We start from the raw sequence: 18,909 nt of genomic DNA, 5'->3' as shown, positions 1-18,909 counted from the left end.
TAGAGCCCGGAAACCGAAACTGATTGAGCCAAGCCCGTGCTCACCAACAGGAGAAGCCACTGCAATAAGAAGCCTGAGCACTGCAATTATAGAGTAGCCCCTGCTCGCTGCAACTAGAGAAAAGCCCGCACAGCAATGAAGATACAGCACAGTCAATAAATAAGTCAATAAAATTTTAAAAGACTTTATAAATAAATAAATCAAAAGAAAGCCCCCTGGGACTCGTGACTGAGGCCCCCCAGCCTGGGAATTGGCTCATCCCAAGGGTTGAGATTGGAGAATAAAAACTACCCAAGGAACAAACAAGGAAAGATTTCCGTTTTGTTCTTGCTAGATAAAGAAGAGTAAGAACAGAGCCTGAAAAGGGAAGAGAGAACCCCTCAAATATCTCCACAAATGTCATGAGACTGGAAAAAAAAATAAAGTTGTTTTGAAAAGGAGTATAATGGCGTTACATGAAATCATCTGTGTGAAACTTCTGAAAATTGTAAAGCACGACAGAATGTAAAAACTCTTTTATTCAATTTAAATAATGTGAAAAAAATACTTTAAAATAAAGTTTCCCCATTCATGACATTCAAATTCTTTAAAAAAAAAAATTGCCATGGCCGTGTTTCAACAAACATCCTTATATCTAAACAAACAAACAAACAAAAAGCTAATACATGCATGCAAAAAAAGAGAACAACTATACAGACATGAGTCAAAATGAGAGGAACTGTGGTGGGCCATGGGCTTCCCCCGCGACTCAGTGATAAAGAATCCACCTGCAGTGCAGGAGTCACAGGAGACACAGGTTCAATCCCTGGGTCAGGAAGATCCCCAGGAGGAGAGCATGGCAACCCACTCCAGTGTTCTTGCCTGGAAAATCCATGGACACAGGAGCCTGGTGAGCTACAGTCTACAGGGTCACAAAGAGTCAGACAACTGAAGCGACTTAGCACAAATGCACTCATGGTCGGCAACACAATGGAGAATCTCAGAAATGGGCAGCAGCCTTTGGAAGGATCACAAGCCTTGGTCTTGAGGGTCTGAGACCAGTTCACTTGGTTGTGCAAGAGGCAGGAAGACCTTGCCGGACATCCGAGTCCCTCTTCCCATGCAGCTTCGGAGGGCAGTGGTTCTCTCACCTTACATCACCTTGTCGATTCTCTTAGATGTGGTCACACAAGAGCCTGGGGTAGCTTATTGCTCTCCATCTCTTGCTTTTATTAATGCAGGAATCTAGCAGGGTAATTACTGATGTAATTGAAAGCATCTCTGTATTCTGGTTCTGGCTCTGCCAGCAACAGCCTGTGTGACCATGGGCAGGTCCTCATCTCTTCACACCTCAGGGTCCTGATTTATAAAATGATGGAGTTGAGAAGGGAAAGGCTGAGTTAATTATCTCTTAGGTCCCTTACAAATCCAAATGCAGTGAATCTTGCTGTATTAATCTTTCATGCATCTTCATTCCTACTTGAACTCACCCTTATGACAAAATATCCTTTACTGTAGAAATGAAAGAATCAACCATTTTTTAAAATACAAGTTATTTCCTTAGTGGCTATTTCTCCATTAAGAACACAGAGTATCTTAACATGCACTGTTTTTGTTTCTCATAATAATCTTTTTTTTGAAGCTAAGAGGAACCAGATAGATGGTGTTCATATATTTTTTTTTTTAGTTTTCCTTTAATGTCTTACGGGTGTTCTCTTATTTGTGTCTGCCTGCCTGTCACCTAGATTATTAGATCATTGAGAGTTGGAACAAAATGATTCTCACTTCTGTATCCTCCTAAAACTCAGAGACTATCCTTTGTACAAAGTAAGCATTGAATAGATATTTGTTCAGTTGAAGTTTGTATCAAACCAAAAATTTTAAATTATTGCTTTTGTGATAGGCTTGGTGGTTCTGCAGGAATAAACTAATTCACAAATCTCAGTTTAATACAGTAGAGAGTTCATTTCCTTTGTTGAGGCAAAGTCAGCTATGTGGGGTGGGATTTGGGAAGAAGGTGTTTCTGCCCCACAGAGCCACTCAGGAACCCAGGCTGAGGAGAATCCTATTCTGACTCTCCTACCGTCTGGAGCACATGGCATCTTCAGGGAAAGAGGCTGCAAATTTTCTAAAGGGCTTTCCTGCCTCTGTACCCATTTCATTGGCCAGAACTAATCACATGGCACTGCCTGACTAGTAGAGAAGTGTTAGTGTTTGGGGTCGTGTGAGCTCTTATATTGGAGAAGGCAATGGCACCCCACTCCAGTACTCCCGCCTGGAAAATCCCATGGGCGGAGGAGCCCAGTAGGCTGCAGTCCATGGGGTCGCTAAGAGTCGGACACGACTGAGCGACTTCACTTTCATGCATTGGAGAAGGAAATGGGAACCCACTCCAGTGTTCTTGCCTGGAGAATCCCAGGGATGGGGGAGCCTGGTGGGCTGCCGTCTATGGGGTCGCACAGAGTCAGACACGACTGAAGCAACTTAGCAGTAGCAGCAGTAGCAGAGCTCTTATATTTTTAGGCAAGAACAGTGTCCTCAAACTTGACGATCACTAGCAATGTCGACCACATGCTTCACTCAGTAGATATAATATTTTGGAGATAGTGGACTCCTTTGAGAACCTTTGACGGTTATGATACCCATCCCAGAAACACACACATCTGTGTTGAAACACTCAACATAATTGTCAGTTTGTCATGCATTTCCAACTCCATTCACTTATTTCCTATGAATCCCTGGACCCAGATTATGAACTCTATGACAGAATCCACATGTTTAACATGTGGATGTTTAACACCTGGTAACAGATCAACAGGTGAAAAAAATATGTTGCAGTGTTCTGTTTGACTTTTATATTAGGAAGAGCCTATTTATTTACTTGCTCATTTGTTTTTGTCAGATCTGACATTGTACCAGATATGTGATCAATGGATTTTTCTCTGTGTTTGTTTTTATCAGGAGAAATTTGAGGGTCTATTCCGGACTTACGATGACTGTGTGACGTTCCAGCTGTTTAAGAGTTTCAGACGTGTCCGAATAAACTTCAGCAATCCCAAATCTGCAGCCCGAGCCAGGATAGAGCTTCATGAAACCCAGTTCAGAGGGAAAAAGTTAAAACTCTACTTTGCCCAGGTAAGATTATTCCTTTCCAGAGTTACTCCATCTGCCCTACATTGTCTTTTTACCTTTTCAAAATGTAAATGAGGCCCTTGCTACTTTCAGATTGCTTTGTAGACTATGATTAGTTCACTAAAAATAAATTTATATCATGATTCCCAGGCCGGGACAGCATAGTGGTTTCGAAAACAGGCTCTGAATGCCCACGACAGCCTGGGTTCTAATCTAGGCAAGTTATATAACCTCACTGGGCCTCAGTTTCCCCGTCTGTAAAATGGGGATGATGACATACTTCTTACACTATCATGAGGATTAAATGACTTATTATGTGTTAAAGTGCTTAGCATTTGGTAAATAAATGCCCAATAAAGACCAGCTAATACTTGTAATAAGAATGGGCTCATCACAGCTACTGGAGACAGAAATGGTAGTAACTGTTTAATGGGTCCAGGGTTTCCTCTGGAGTAATAAAAATACTTTGAATCTCGATAGGAGTGGTGATTGCACAGCACTGAGCATAGACTAAATGCCACCAAAATGGTTCAATTTAAAATGGCTTAATTTCAAGTTATGTGAATATCACCTCAATTAAAAGAGAAAGAGAGAGGAAGGGAGAGAAATAGATAGAAAGAGGATATGAAGGAAGGATGGGAAGGAGGGGAGGGACACAGAGGGGAGAGAAAGAAGGGAAGGAAAGGAAAGGTCTGGAGACCAGCAGCATCAGCATCACCTGGGAATTTGTTAGCAGTGCGGGTTCTCTGGCCCTGACCCCATCAACTGACTCAGAAACTCCAGGAGTGGGGGTCAGCACTCTGTCTTAGTAAGCTTCCCAGGTCATTCTTATGCAGTTTAAGGCTGAGATCCACTGTTTTAAGAATCAAGTAAGATAACTGAGTGGTCAGTAGTCATTATTATTGCAGCCTGGTTCATTGGTTCATTTGTCACAGGCTAAAGGCCAGGCTCTGCATCTCAGTGGAGCAGCACGGCATATCCGAGGCCAAAATAAATAATGTGCCTTCATTTCTCCCGTGTTTGAAAGGTTCAGACTCCAGAGACAGACGGAGACAAACTGCATTTGGCTCCACCACAGCCTGCCAAACAGTTCCTCATCTCACCCCCTGCCTCTCCGCCCGTCGGCTGGCAGCCCATCAGCGATGCCACACCAGTCCTTAACTATGACCTCCTCTATGCCGTGGCCAAACTAGGACCAGGTAAGCTCTGGGGCCCTTTCTGGAAATAAACATTTGGCAGCCGCTTAGAAAAGTCAAACAAGATGAACCATCCTAAAATCCTGGGTTCTTTGTAACATCTGCATTTCTTTTTTTCTCATATTTTTTTTAAAATGTGAATTTATATATTTATTTTTGGCTGCGCTGGTTCTTTGTTGCTTTGCGGGCTTTTTTGTAGTTGTGGTGAAGCAAGGCTACTCTCCAGTTGCAGTGGGAGGGCTTCTCCTTTCAGTGGCTTCTCTTGTTGCAGAACACAGGCTCTAGGGTGCAAGGGTTTCAGCACGTGGGCTCAGTAGTTGCGATTCCCGGGATCTGGAGCACACGCTCAATAGCTGTGGCACATAGGCTTAGTTGCTTCTCAGCATGTGGGATCTTCCAGGACCAGGGATTGAACCCATGTGTCTCCTGCATTGGCAGGCAGATTCTTTACCGCTGAGCCACCAGGGAAGTCCAACATCTGCATTTCTAATGAATTTATCTCTGTACGTAGACAGCCAGAGGGATGATGAATGAAAACGCAGCATCAGACTTTGTACCTGTTCAAAAGCAATTCAGGAACTGGCCCTAAAATGTCAGTCCCAGCTTCTCGATTGCAATGCAGATATTTTAAGGTTGCAAAACAGGCAAAATGAGTTCTACCAGCTGGCACAAGGCTTCTAGACTGTGCAACCTTGTTTTACTGCTGCCACAGTATGCCCAGAAATCCTTGGCTACAAAGCAATCTCCCTGCAAAGTGACACCTCTAAGACCCCCAGGGAAGCCAGTCACATTAGCCTCTAACTTTAGAAAAAATCTATGGTCATTTTGTTCCAATGTTGGTACCTGGAGCTTGGATGCTCTCATTTTCACTGTGGCGCAATATTCCACTGGGCAAGTCCACAGCCACTAGGCATTCATCCACTCTCCTGCTGATGGCCGATCAGATGGTTTCCAGTTTCTTGCCATTACAATCCAAGCTGTAGTTAATATTCTTGTATGTATTTCTTACACACTTGTCCAAAAGCTTATGTTTTTATAGCTAGAATTGATACTGTCCTCAGTTTCAGCTGATGGTGCCACCTTGTACTCCAAAGTAGTTTTCCTGCATTACAGCAAGAGGGGAAATGGTGGTAATGGGTGGGCCACAACCTCTGGCAGCTGAGCTTTTAAGCACTGAAGATCTGAAAGTAAATAATAGTCATTGTGCCTGCTCTCTGTACTGGGGGTTCCCACAGTGTGAAAGGGGGCTGAGTGCACACCCCAGAAATTCTAATTCAATTGATTTGGATCAAATCAAGCATCAGTACTTTTTTAAAAAATCTCCCCAGGTGATTCTGATGTGCAGATGAGTTTAAGAACCATTGGTAGCTAAATGCCAGGGATGATAAATTTATAAGTTCTTATCAGTATTTCTTAGATAAGGAAAACATTTGGCATTAGTATCTCTCACCCCAGAAATCTCAAGTTTTAATAACATATGTGGGTTTTCATGGTGGCTCAGACGGTAGAGTCTGCCTGCAATGCCAGAGACTAGAGTTTAATCTGTGGATCAGGAAGATCCCCTGGAGAAGGGAATGGCTACCTACTCCAGTATTCTTCCCTGGAAAATCCCATGGATAGAGGAGCCAAGGAGGTTACAATCCTGGGGTTTCAAAGAGTCAGACATGACTAACTTGACTTTCACTTTCACTTTAAAAAAATTGATTGTTGCATACACTGTAATTTAGGAATCCTGAGTATGAGGGTGACCCACTGTCTTGGTGCCCTCAGACTTAGGGGATTCCTGGGAACTTGTGATGTTAAAACCAAGACATTCCCAGGCAATTCAGGAAAAGCTGATCACTCTACTGGGTCTTCAGATTGATATGAGGCTGATGTGATGACTAATTACTCCCTGCCAGAGAATTACTGGCTGTCCCATGTGTGTCCTTAAAGTTAGATTACAGCACTTTCAACAGCAGTCTCTTTGGGGAGTTTCTTTGTAATCACTGTCTAGTCATTCAGCTTCTCGGAGCCTTTAAAATAGCTATTGGTTTCAACTACTGAGAAGCAGGAGGTACCCAACCACCAAGATAGGCTGATAAAAGAAGTAATCATAAGGGAGATGTCTGTGGAATGTGATTTCCTTGAAAGTCTGGTCCACATACAGGAATTCCAAGCATATGCACTCCCATCCCATGACTCTCTCCCAAGAGAGCCGTGTGTGTGATATGTGCAGATGTTGTAGAGTATGTGAAATAAATCAGGTCTGCTGAAGTCAAGCCTGTGACCCATTTCCCCCAGTCATTTCAGGATACTTTATTTTTCAATTTAATTTTATTTATTTATTATTTTTGGCCGTGCTGGGTCTTCATTGCTGCACACGGGCTTTCTCTAGTAGCAGTAAGTGGTGACTACTCTCTAGTCGCGGCGTGCAGGCTTCTCATTGCGGTGCCTCCTCTTGTTGTGGAGCACGGGCTCTAGGGTACTCGGCTTCAGCAGCTGCAGCCCTGGGCTCTGGAGCACAGGCTCAGTAGTTGTGGCACAGGAGCTTAGTTTCTCTCAGCATGTGGGATCTTCCCGGACTAGGACTCGAACCCAGGTCCCCTGCATTGGCAGGTGGATTCTTAATCACTGGACCACCAGGGAAGTCCCACTCAGATCACTTTAAAAGCAGGACCATGGAAGCTGCTGTCCTTCAAGCTGCTGGTTTGACTGCCAAGATTTTAACAAGAACACAGTTGAACATCTTGTGCAGCTGTTTTGAATGTTAGCAAACAGAGCTCTACATAGAATCACTGAGGTCTTGGCTAGAGGGCCTAGGAATTCCCAGGTAGGGTTGGTGGTAAAGAATCTGCCTGCCAATGCAGGAGACTCAAGAGATGCAGGTTCGATCCCTGGGTCAGGAAGATCCCCTGGAGAAGGAAATGGCAACTCACTACAGCCTTCTTGTCTGGAGAATCCCATGGCCAGAGGAGCCTGGCAGGCTACAGTCCATGGGGAGACAAAGAGATGGACATGGCTGAGCAACTGCGCACACTTAGAGGACCTAGGGGGTCACTGCCAACTTGTGTTTCACAGGAGGGGAACCTGAGGCCCTGAGAGGGAAGCAGGAATGACTCGCCAGTGACGGGACCAGGGCCCCACGGCAGTACTCTTCCTATTTCACTCTCTATAAAGGAGGCCCAGGCTAAGTCAGACGTTCAGATCCCAGCTGGCCTCAGGTCCTCTCACTTGGAGCCTGTAATCCAGTAAATTCAAATCATTTCTAATCTAGGGCCATAAAGAAAATTGATTTATAGTTAATGTTCACAGAGCATGATGCAAAAGAAAGACAAGGGGAAGTCTCAGACCACCTCACTGGCTCGTGGAGCTGAGTCCCTGGTCTGAGGCCATGGCCGGGGACCAGTGTAACCTGGGACTGAGAGAGGCAGGAGTGGAGGCAGTGGGATCAGGCCTCGGAAAGGATGCTCACAGAAACTGGTACAGAGGAGCAAGGAAGTAGGAGGAAAATGACCTTAAAGAGACAGAAAAAAAGAGGGCTTCTTTTTAGAATTGTGAATAATTTATCAATAGTGTTAAAAATGCTTGCCTTTTGCCTTAATTTTACGGCTTAACCTGTGACCGTCACCTTCCCTTTGGTTGTTGTTGTTCAGTCGCTCAGTCGTTTCCGACTCTTTGCAACCCCATGGCCTACAGCACACAAGGCTTCCGTGTCCTTCACTATCTCCTGGAATTTGCTCAGACTCATGTCCATTGAGCCGGTGATGCCATCCAACCATCTCATCCTCTGTCGTCCCCTTCTCCTCCTGCCTTCAATCTTTCCCAGCATCATATCTTTTCCAATGAGTCCACTTTTTGCATCAGGTGGCCAAAGTGTTGGAGCTTCAGCTTCGGCATCAGTCCTTCCAATGAATATTCAGGGTTGATTTCCTTTAGGATGGACTGGGTGGATCTCCTTGCTATCCAAGGGACTCTCAAGAGTCTTAAATTTACTTCACTAAGTAAATCTACCAGCTTTGAAGTACCCTGCTGTGCAGTCAACACAGACATAGGCTCTGTTAATATCCCCATTTTGCAGATCAGACCACTGAGCAGTAGAGGGGTGAGTGCCTTTGCCCAAGGTGACACAGCTGGTTGGAGGCAGAGACAGATGTCCCTGGCTCTTCTGACCACCACTTGGCCCGATCCAATGGCCTCTACTGAGGATCCTGGCTGCCTGGGTGGGCTCTCTGCTCTGAAACAGCCAGAACATTTAGCCCAAATCTGCATTGACAGTCACCTCTAACACCATCGTAACTTCCAGAAAGGCTGACCCAGAGCCTGGTAAGTGTGTAAATGAAGGCCTGTGTGCTGTGTGTGCAAGAGTGAATAAGGAGGGTCTCCTGCTCTTTACAGTTGACTGACACCATGTCCCATAGAACAGCTGCAGTTTGGGTGTCTTCTCTTTCTCTTTTTCTCCATTGTTTGTCAGCAGTTTAAGGTTGTTTCTCTTCATTTCGTTATCCACATGTCCTTTTCCCGTGTCCTTAAGGCTTCTACACTCCACACAGATAACCGATTTATATCCAACAACTGAACTGAAAATCTCACACAGATTCTAGTAGAAGCCTGGGCCTCTGGCCGCCGTTTCAGCTGCAGTGATGAGAGAGCAGGACCACACACCGAGTCCCCCGACCCACACCTCTGCCCCCTCCCCAACCAGGTGCCATGGCCGGGAACTACTTCGGTTTCCTGCCACTTTCCACTAATGCTCACTTCCCCTTCTGGTAATTTTCTATTGTTCATCTTTCTGTCTCCCCTGCTTTTTTGAGGGGAGAATGCATGTTTTATTCATTTTGGTATTCCCAGTGCCTGATAGCAGTTTGCACATAGTAGATGCTCTATAAATACTGAATGAATGAATGAATGAATGAGACCTATTACCCACCACTGCCCACCCCTCCCCCCACCCACAGAGATAATTTCTTCGCTGGCAAACTGTTGCTGTTTTATGGCTTTAGCCAGACTGAGTCAGGCAGCACTAAATTAATGTTTTCTCCACCAAGAGGACTTTTAGCATTTCCATTTAGAAAAAAAAAAAAGATTTCGTAAAATTCATTTTTAATCCTTAGGCAGAATCATTTCAGTAACAAATTATAAGTCATTCCACGTTAAGGATGACTACCTTAGTTCCAGGAGTAGAGACATAAATTAGAATGCGAGCAAAGCAACTCAAATGATCAAAGGAATGGAGTTTTGCTTCCTTCCGAGGAGTGACTAATGGTGCTAAATTGGTCCAGCTGAGTGACTGAGAAGGGATGCAGAAATCCAAGGATGCTGAGGAAGAGTCAGTCTAAAGAAAGAGCATTTCAGAGCAGGGGTCTGGAATCAGATGGCCCTCGGGTCCAGGATCACTGGCAAACCAGCTGGCTTGTGGAAGCTTTGACACGTGTAGCTGCCGATGGAAGGCAACACCGTGTTATTTAGACCCTTTCATGGAGGGTAAATGGGAGAGGGAGGACACAGGTCTTGCCTCAGACAGAAAGGGACAAAACGTCACCTTGTTCTTGAAGAAAGAAACACCAGTGACTCTCTTCCAGAGAGGGACAAGTCATGCTCCCCAGAGTTCTAAAGAGGCTCTTGAAACAAGCATGGTGGGAACAGTGCAATCACAAAAGGGCCGTGATCAAACCCAAGCTTGTGGGTTTCCTTTGAAATCCTTAATGGATTTCGGTGTGAGCCCGGGGCCACCTAACAGTGGGGAAGCATCTCTTTGTTCTGTTTGTGATGGTGAGAATAGGATCATAGTCTGGAAAATAGGAGAGGCACAATTTCAAACATTTTTAACCACTGTCTGCATGACCATATGTTCTGTTTTTCATCCAGAACAGAAAGTAAGTAAAATAGATAAATTAGGGGAAAAAATTTAAACAGAAACAATGGCTAAAACTGATATATGGGGCTTACTGTGTATCAGGCACTGTTCTAAACACCTTACCATATAGATTATCTCATTTAACGTTCGCAGCGACTCTACAAGAAGGTGTTGTTATTCTCCTCATTTATACAGCTGGGGAACGTAAGGCACAGAATAGCTAAGTAATTTGCCAAAGGCTGCACAGCTGGTAAGTTAAAATATGTCCCTCTGACCCTGGTGAGACACAGAAAGGATCAATGGAGCCAACACCCTTGCCTCAAGGAGTGCAGAATTTGAAAAACCAGGGAGATCTCTTGAAAAACAATATTATTTCTCTAGAAGCAATTCCAGATTGTTGCAAAAGGATATTTTAAAAAATACAGGACAACTTAGACATTTTGTTTCTTTAGAATTCATTTCTCTGCTTATTGGCACTTCCTAAAGCATATGCAGGGCCTTGGCTCTTTAAGGCGAGTTTGATGTTTTCCTCTAATGTCAAGCAGGACGTGTGGATCAGATTCACCATACTCTGTTCTTTTTAAAGGACAGGTCTATATAAAACAGAAGAAGCTTTCTATGCAGATCAAAATTGCAAGAGGAGTATCACACCAGTCCGAATAGCCATCATCAAGAAGTCTACAAATAGTTAATGCTGGAGAGGGGGTGGAGAAAAGGGAACCCTCCTACGCTGTTGGTGAGAATGTAAATCGGTGCAGCCACTATGGAGAACAGTATGGAGGTTCCTTAAAAAACTAAAAATAGAACTACCGCATGCTCTAGCAATCCCACCCCTAGGCATATATCTGGAAAAGACAAAAACTGTAATTCAGAAAGACACAGGCCTCCAATGTTCATAGCAGCGCTATTTACAATAGCCAAGAAACGGAAGCAATCTAAGTGTCTGTCAACAGATGAATGAATGAAAAAGATGTGGTATAGAGATACAATGGAATATACTCAGCCATAAAAAAGAATGAAATAATGCCATTTATGGCTACATGGATGGACCTAGAGATTATCATACTCAGTATAGTTAGACAGAGAAAGACGAACATTATATGATTTCACTTATACATGAAATCTAAAAAAAAATGATACAAATGGAATTACAAAAAAGAAACTCACAATGACTCACAGACATTGAAAACAAACTTATGGTTACCAAAAGGGGAAGATTGGAGGAGGGATAAATCAAGAATTTGGGATTAACAGACACACACTCAGTTCAGTTGCTCAGTTGTGTCCGATTTGTTGGAGCTCCATGGCCTGCAGCATGCCAGGCTTCCCTGTCCATCACCAGCTCCCGAAGCTTGCTCACACTCATGTCCATCCAGTTGGTGATGCCATCCAACCATCCCATCCTCTTCTCCTCCTGCCTTCAATCTTTCCCATCAACAGGGTCTTTTCCGATGAGTCAGTTCTTCGCATCAGGTTGCCAAAGTATTAGAGTTTAAGCTTCAGCATCAGCCCTTCCAATGAATATTCAGGACTGATTTCCTTTAGGATTGACTGGTTTGATCTCCTTGCAGTCCAAGGGACTCTCAAGAGTCTTCTCCAACACCACAGTTAAGAAGCATCAAATCTTTGGTGCTCAGCTTTCTCTATAGTCTAACTTTCACATCCATACGTGACTACTGGAAAAACCATAGCCTTCACTAGACGGACCTTTGTTGGCAAAGTAATGTCTCTGCTTTTTAATATGCTGTCTAGGTTGCTCATACCTTTTTTTCCAAGGAACAAGCGTCTTTTAATTTCATGGTGCTGTCACCATCTGCAGTGATTTTGGAGCCCAAGAAAATAAAGTCTCTTGCTGTTTCCATTTTTCCCTATCTATTTGCCATGTAGTGATGGGACCAGATGCCATGATCTTAGTTTTCTGAATGTTGAGTTTTAAGCCAACTTTTTCACTCTCCTCTTTCACTTTCATCAAGAGGCTCTTTAGTTCTTCTTGGCTTTCTGCCATAAGGGTGGTGTCATCTGCATATCTGAGGTTACTGATATTTCTCCTGGCAATCTTGATTCCAGCTTGTGCTTCATCCAGCCTGGCATTTCACATGATGTACTCTGCATATAAGTTAAATAAGCAGAGTGTATGTGTGTAGCAGATATACACTACTAGATATAAAACAGATAAACAACAATGACTACTTAAAGCACAGTATTACAAGATTCTATAATCAGTATCTTGTAATAAAACCTAAAATGGAAAAGATTCTGAAACAGAATATATATATTTATACATATAAATTAATATAAATAATATATATAAATATATATAAATTAAAATTTATAATAATGTCCCTGGTGAATTTACAGAAGCCCAGAGTGTCCCTGGTGGCTCAAATGGTAACGGATCCACCTGCAATGCATGTGACCAGGGTTCAATCCCTGGGTCAGGAAGATGGGCTGGAGAAGGAAATGGCTATCCATTCCAGTATTCTTGCCTGGACAGAGGAGCCTGGCAGGCTCCAGTCCATGGGGTCGCAAAGGGTCAGACACAACTAAGCGACTAAGCACAGCAGACAGAACATCATTTATCAATGCCCTGGACAAAATAAGATGAGCTTTGTTCTGGTGGAGAATGAATTGGGTATTTTCTTTTGTTTATTTTATAATGCCTATTGTTCCTGACTCCAGAGAGAATATAGTCCTCTGTTCTTTTTGGATGCAAAACAAAATGGGAAAAACAAAACTCAGCCCAGCAAAACAGCTTATCTGCACTCATCAGCAAAATGGCAAATAGAGACGTTCCTGGCACTAGATGGGTGGTCAGTCAGAGGTGGGATGTAAAATGCCAGCCTGTTCTGCTCTCTAGGATGGTTCTGGAAGGTCAAGTTCATTGTCACTGGAAATGCCTGCAGGGAGAGATATGAAAAGTCATTGTCTGGTCCCTTTTTTCCTCCTGCTATTTTTAGCTCTTGTTAGAGAGATCAATTTTAGTTAACTGCAGAGGAGGGCTTAAAATCGTGCTCGAGTTTCAAGTACATTGGCTATATTTAGATTTTTTTTTCCAAATTCTTGTCCATCAAAACATGCTATGGTAAAGCAGTTTTGCTGGTTTGCTGCTCTGTGTACATTGTTTCTCCCCAAAGGGAAAAATAAATGTCATTAATTCATGTCACTTATAAGGAAGAAACATTTTCTATTCCAGGCTCATTGATTCTGAGGTAGAGAAAAATTCCATTTTTAAAATATAGATGAACACCTATATTTGGGGTACCAGTAGCATGACCATTATATAAGCCCCAGTTCTTGTTCAGCAATTGCTGTATTCTGATCACAGACATGGAAAGCAAATAAAACAGCCAGTCCCAGGGCTCCATTTAGTACAGTCTCTGCACGTCACCACCCCCCCATGGGAGGGATGCACATTTGTGAGCCAGGGACATGCATTCCTAATTTTCTGCCTCCTTTGGAAGAATTTTCCCTGGGGGGAAAAATATGTTAAAATGGCTTATCTTCTAAGTATGTATTCCACAATTATCCTCAATCACTACTGAGTAGCAATATGAAGTACTTCCTTTTCTTATTTCACAGGTAAAACATGCACGTTGTAGAAAAACAGAAAAGACACAGAACCAAGACTTGGAAGTGGGTGCACATCCATAGTTATTCCCATAGCCAGACCCCTGATCCTGGGAAAGCAGGAACAGGGCGACCACTCCCAGGCCGGGGAACCTCCTGATTCTATGGCCAAGCACAGCGAGAGCACTCTTCTCTCCCCCACGTCTGCACTTTGCTCTCATCCCTGGAGCCCAAGCCCCACCTCACAGACTCCCGGGTTCCTCTTTACCTCCCCACCTTCTCTCTGTGGCTCCTTCGGTCCCTCACCTACCCCCAGGGTTCCACTCCTTTGCCCCAACCACTGATTCAGGGCCTCCGTCTGTTGTCCTCAGGAAGTGCCTCCAGGTCCTAAATGACTCAGGCGGGAATGAAGGTAAATGGCCCCTTAATCTAGTCTTAGAGGAAAACCCAAAGAAGATAAGCAAACTTTCCTTTTTTTTAACTGAAAGATAGTTAATTTCCAGTATTAATTTCAGGAGAATAGCATAATGATTCAGTTTTTTTTTTATAGATTACACTCCATTAAAAGTTATTACAAAATAATGGCCATAATTCCCTGTGCGGTTCAATATATCCTCGTGTGCACGCTAAGTTGCTTCAGTCATCTCCAACCCTGTGTATCCCTGTCGACCATAGCCCGCCAGGCTCCTCTGTCCGTGGGATTCTTCAGGCAAGAAAACTGGAGTAGGTTGCCATTCCCTCCTACAGGGGATCTTCCCAACCCAGGGATCGAACCTGCATCTCTTGGCAGGCTGGTTCTCTACCACTAGCACCACCTGGGAAGAACCTCAATATATCCCGATTTCTCATATATTTTATGCATGTGGTTTGCACCTCTGATTCCCCTACCCCTAGATTGCGCCACCTTCCTTCTCCCCACTGGAAACCACTGGTTTGTTCCCAGTATCAGTGAGTCAGTTTCTGTTTTGCTACACATTGTAAATGTATTTATTGCTTTATACATTCGTTTTTTCTTTACGATTCCACATATAAATGGTATCATATAGTATTTGTCTTTGACATTTTCCTAAGCATAATATTGTCTCTGCCATTGCTCTAAATGGCAGAATTGTTCTATTTTATGGCTGAGTAATATTCATATATATATATGTATATACATAGCAGCTGCATCTTTTTTATCTGTTGATGGGCATTTGGCTTGCTTCCGCATCTTGTCTACTGTAAATAATGCTGTGTGAACACTGGGGGTTCATGTGTCTTTTTGAACTAGTGTTTTTATTTTTTCTCAATAAATATCCAGGAGTGGAATTGCTGGATCTTATAATAGTCCTATTTTTAGTTTTTTAAGGATCCTCCAAACTTCCACTGTTTTCCATAGTGGATGCATCAATAATGAACAAAGATTCCCTTTTCTTCACATCCTCACCAACATTTGTTATTTGCAAGACCTTTTGATGATAGCCATTTTAGTGTGAGGCAAACTTTCTTTTACTGAAATGGAGCACCTCTGAGACCAAAACCATGGAATCGTTCCCCCTCTCTCCCCTCACTTCCCTCTCCCTCCCTTCACCCCTCCTCCGTCTTAGCAAAGACCACTTCTGTTCTCCTACCTTGAGAAGAGGCAGGCCTGAGGGTGGGGGTGGGTAAGGGAAAAGACCTCACATCTCTCATGTCAATATCTTTTCTTGCTGCTGCTAAGTCGCTTCAGTCGTGTCCAACTCTGTATGACCCTGTAGACGGCAGCCCACCAGGCTCCCCTGTCCCTGGGATCCTCCAGGCAAGAACACTGGAGTGGGTTGCCATTTCCTGCTCCAATGCATGAAAGTGAAAAGTGAAAGTGAAGTCATTCAGTCAAGTCCGACTCTTAGCGACCCCATGGACTGCAGCCCACCAGGCTCCTCCGCCCATGGGATTTTCCAGACACAAGTACTGGAGTGGGTTGCCATTGCCTTCTTTTCCTAACATGCACTTATTCCAGACCCGTTGAGGCAGGGAGATCCATGTGCAGCCCTGATGTCTCTTCTATGCCCTTCTGAACTCATCCCTAAACATCGCAGGCAATGTCATGCTTTGCCACTCAGTGGACCTCCATTGGAGTCCTACCTCCACCACTTATGTGGGGACCTGGAGCAATTTGCTTCCCCCTCTGCACCTCTCTTTTTTTAATAAATGGTGATAATTTGACAAATTGCAAGCACAGCATGCACATGGAATAAGTCGTACTTGAAAAGGATGTAGCCCAGTGCCTGATACGTAGACACTATCAAATTCATGGTGGATGCCATGGTCATTCTTTTCTGAGCAGTATTGTTTAGCAGGGCGTCCTCAGAGATTTCTGGTTTCCTCCACCTGTGCGTGAATTAAGGTATGTACAACACTTGAAACAGAGTCTACCGGGCAGGAAGAACGAGTTGCGTGTCCTTGCTGGTGGTGGTGGCTGTTCACATGCCCTTGTTCTCGGGACTGCCAGTGAAATACTGGACTTGGTCTATGCTTCGCCTTATACCCTCTGCTCCCCAGGCTGAGGGCATTCTTTGACCAAAGCTGCTAGAGATCGAATTGCTCTCCGGTGATTAGTCCTGCCCAGGTCTACCTACAACAGTGTTCTCCCAAACTTAAATATGAGCCCATGGAACCAGAAAGGAATCCAAAAAAATCTTTGCATAGGACTTCTCTCTCTGAAATTTCTCCTCCCTAGATTATTTTTTTTTAAAGCCCAAATCCCTCTTTCCACTTCTACTTAGAAAAGTGTTTCTTCACTCTCAGACTGATCTCTTGAAGAGATGACTAGCAAATAGCTGTAATTTGATTTGATGTTGTTTTGGCCATATCCCAGAGCTGTTGGATCTCAGTTTCCCGACTTGGGTTAGAACCTTTGCAACCTGGGCAGTGAAAAGGGTGAATTCTCACCGCTAGATCACCAGGGAATTCCCACAGCTGTGAGTTTTTAAAGTTTCAGTAAATCCCTCTACCCTGGGTCGTGTCCTCTTTGATTTTGTCAAAACTTCCCTAGTGGACCTGTGGTTAAGAGTCTGAACTTCCACTGCAGGGGTGCGAGTTTCATCCCTGGTTGAGGAACTAAGATCCTGCATGCCTCGTGGCACAGCCCAAAAAAGACAAAACGTAGTATGTAGCTGTCGGTCAGGCTCCAACACGAAAAGAGGCATTTTCCTTGCTTTAGGATGATAGTTAAACCTCAGGATGTGAGTTTGAATCCAGCCTCCACCTTTTATTAGCTGTGTGACTTTGAGCAACTTTCTTAACCTCTCTGTGTCTTGGCTTCCTCAACCATAAAATCAAATTGTTGCAATCATCAAATGAGATAATCCATGTGAATCTACATATCCAGCCCTGGACATAGTATACGCTTAGTGTGTGTTACCTGCTTACTGTCACTTGACTTTCAAGCCATATCTCAGTCTACTGAAATGTAAGTGCCTATGTTAAGCTCCTAGCTCAGTGTTTCTCAATGTGATATTTTGGAACAGACAGTCCTACACATTGAGTAAACATTTACTCACATTTACTACACAAATGTGTAGAAAACTACACATTTAGCATCTTTGGGCCTCACCTATTAAATGCCAGTATCCACAGTCTACCCAGGCCCTATAACAGTCAAAAAAGAAAAATCCCCATCACATTTCCAGACACTTTTGAGAGTTTGGCATACTTGATTGAGAAGCACACTATTTGTACCATGGTAGTATTTATCAGTGAAAGTCTCTCAGTCATGTCTGACTCTTTGCAACCCCATGGACTATAGCCAGCCAGGCTCTTCTTTCCATGGAATTCTCCAGACTCCTGGACTGGGTAGCCATTCCTAACCACTGGATCACCAGAGAGTCCCCTGGGTTTCACTATTAAGGAGCCCTCCATGACTGTCACTCAGCTCAGCCACCTTCTCAGCTTTAGCCTTTCATCAGAAACGAAGCTGGCATTATTTGTCTCATCTCCCTTATTTCTTATCTAACCCTCAGTGAGTTGTGAAGCAAACAGGGAAGAAGCAGGTGCCAGTTGTTCATCTAGACTGAATTTTAAGAATGGATGACGGCTTATCAAGGGGAATGCAAAGAGCATTTGCAGCGGGACCCTTGGACGCACAGCTAGGCTGTGCTGGGTGCTCAGTGGCACACTGCAGCCTGGATTAAAAGCTATTCATATTTGATTAAGAAGAAAACAGAAAATTCCAGGAGTAAAATCATTCCAGGCGTAAAATCATTCCAGGCTTGCTCAGGCTGAAGAGACACTGCAAGCCCTCACCCCCTAATATTTTATTAATTGTAAATTTGGGACTAAAAATAACTGCATGTACTGGGCATACATGCAGTTATTTTTAGTCCCATACAGTTTCTTTGTATTCTGTAGCTGGAGGAGAGGTATGTCCAGGTGCAAGCATGGCAGTCCTACAGCCAATGGGCCCAGGTCCCAGGCCTGTCTCAGCTGGAGCGGGGCCAGGCACCTCCACCTCCACAGTTGACCAGGGAGGGATGATCCAGGGCTTGTGGGCCTCCCCTCCCTGCCACATGCTATCAAGTCCCAACCTAACACTTGAAAGGAAGGGTAATCCAAATGTGAACCCTTTCAAACACATTTCAAATCATGCTGTACCCTTCCCTCAATCTCTGTGTTCAACCCCTCAACAGGCAGCCTGTGAAAAGTCCATTTTATTTATCCCATAGGTCAGGATAGGACCATGCCTGCTACTTCCTCTTGAAAAAAAAAATTTTTTACAATAAAAAAATTATTAGGGGATGAGGGCTTGCAGCGTCTCTTCAGCCTGTCTGACTCTTTGCGGCCCCATGGACTGTGGCCCACCAGGCTCCTCTGTCCATGGGAATTTCCAGGCAAGAATGCTGGAGTAGATTGCCATTTCCAATCCACTTCCAATCCAGGGGATCTTCCTGACTCAGGGATCGAACCCACATCTCTTGTGTCTCCTGCATTGACAGGCAGATTCTTTACCACTGTACCACCTGGGAATCTCAAAGTTACCATAAGACATGAAAATTAACTCAGTCTATAATTTATAGCCCTTTTATTTTTATAATGTATTAAGTGTTGTCTTCAAAGAAGACTCACCAGCAAGGAAGCCCTACCTAGAATAACTAGCAACTGGCAAAAAACAAAAGAGACAAGATACAGAAGGAATAAGTAGTCCAACTTTAGCTAGAGAACAAATATTCACTAAAAACATGA

General features: G+C 43.8%; 1 protein-coding gene across 2 annotated transcripts in view; it reads left to right on the top strand.

Annotated features, from left to right (window-relative positions):
• Window positions 1–18,909, top strand: part of RCAN2 (regulator of calcineurin 2) — a 281,468-nt gene that overhangs the window by 254,735 nt on the left and 7,824 nt on the right. For both annotated transcript variants that reach the window (XM_061398343.1, XM_061398344.1), the window contains 2 exons: window positions 2,941–3,114; window positions 4,139–4,310. In XM_061398343.1, coding sequence (XP_061254327.1) covers window positions 2,941–3,114; window positions 4,139–4,310 — 346 coding nt within the window. The remainder of the gene's footprint in view (window positions 1–2,940; window positions 3,115–4,138; window positions 4,311–18,909) is intronic.

Source organism: Bos javanicus, chromosome 23 (assembly GCF_032452875.1).
Source record: "Bos javanicus breed banteng chromosome 23, ARS-OSU_banteng_1.0, whole genome shotgun sequence".
NCBI lineage: Eukaryota > Metazoa > Chordata > Mammalia > Artiodactyla > Bovidae > Bos > Bos javanicus.
Note: the sequence above shows the minus strand (reverse complement) of the source record. Positions and strands in the feature narration are given on the sequence as shown.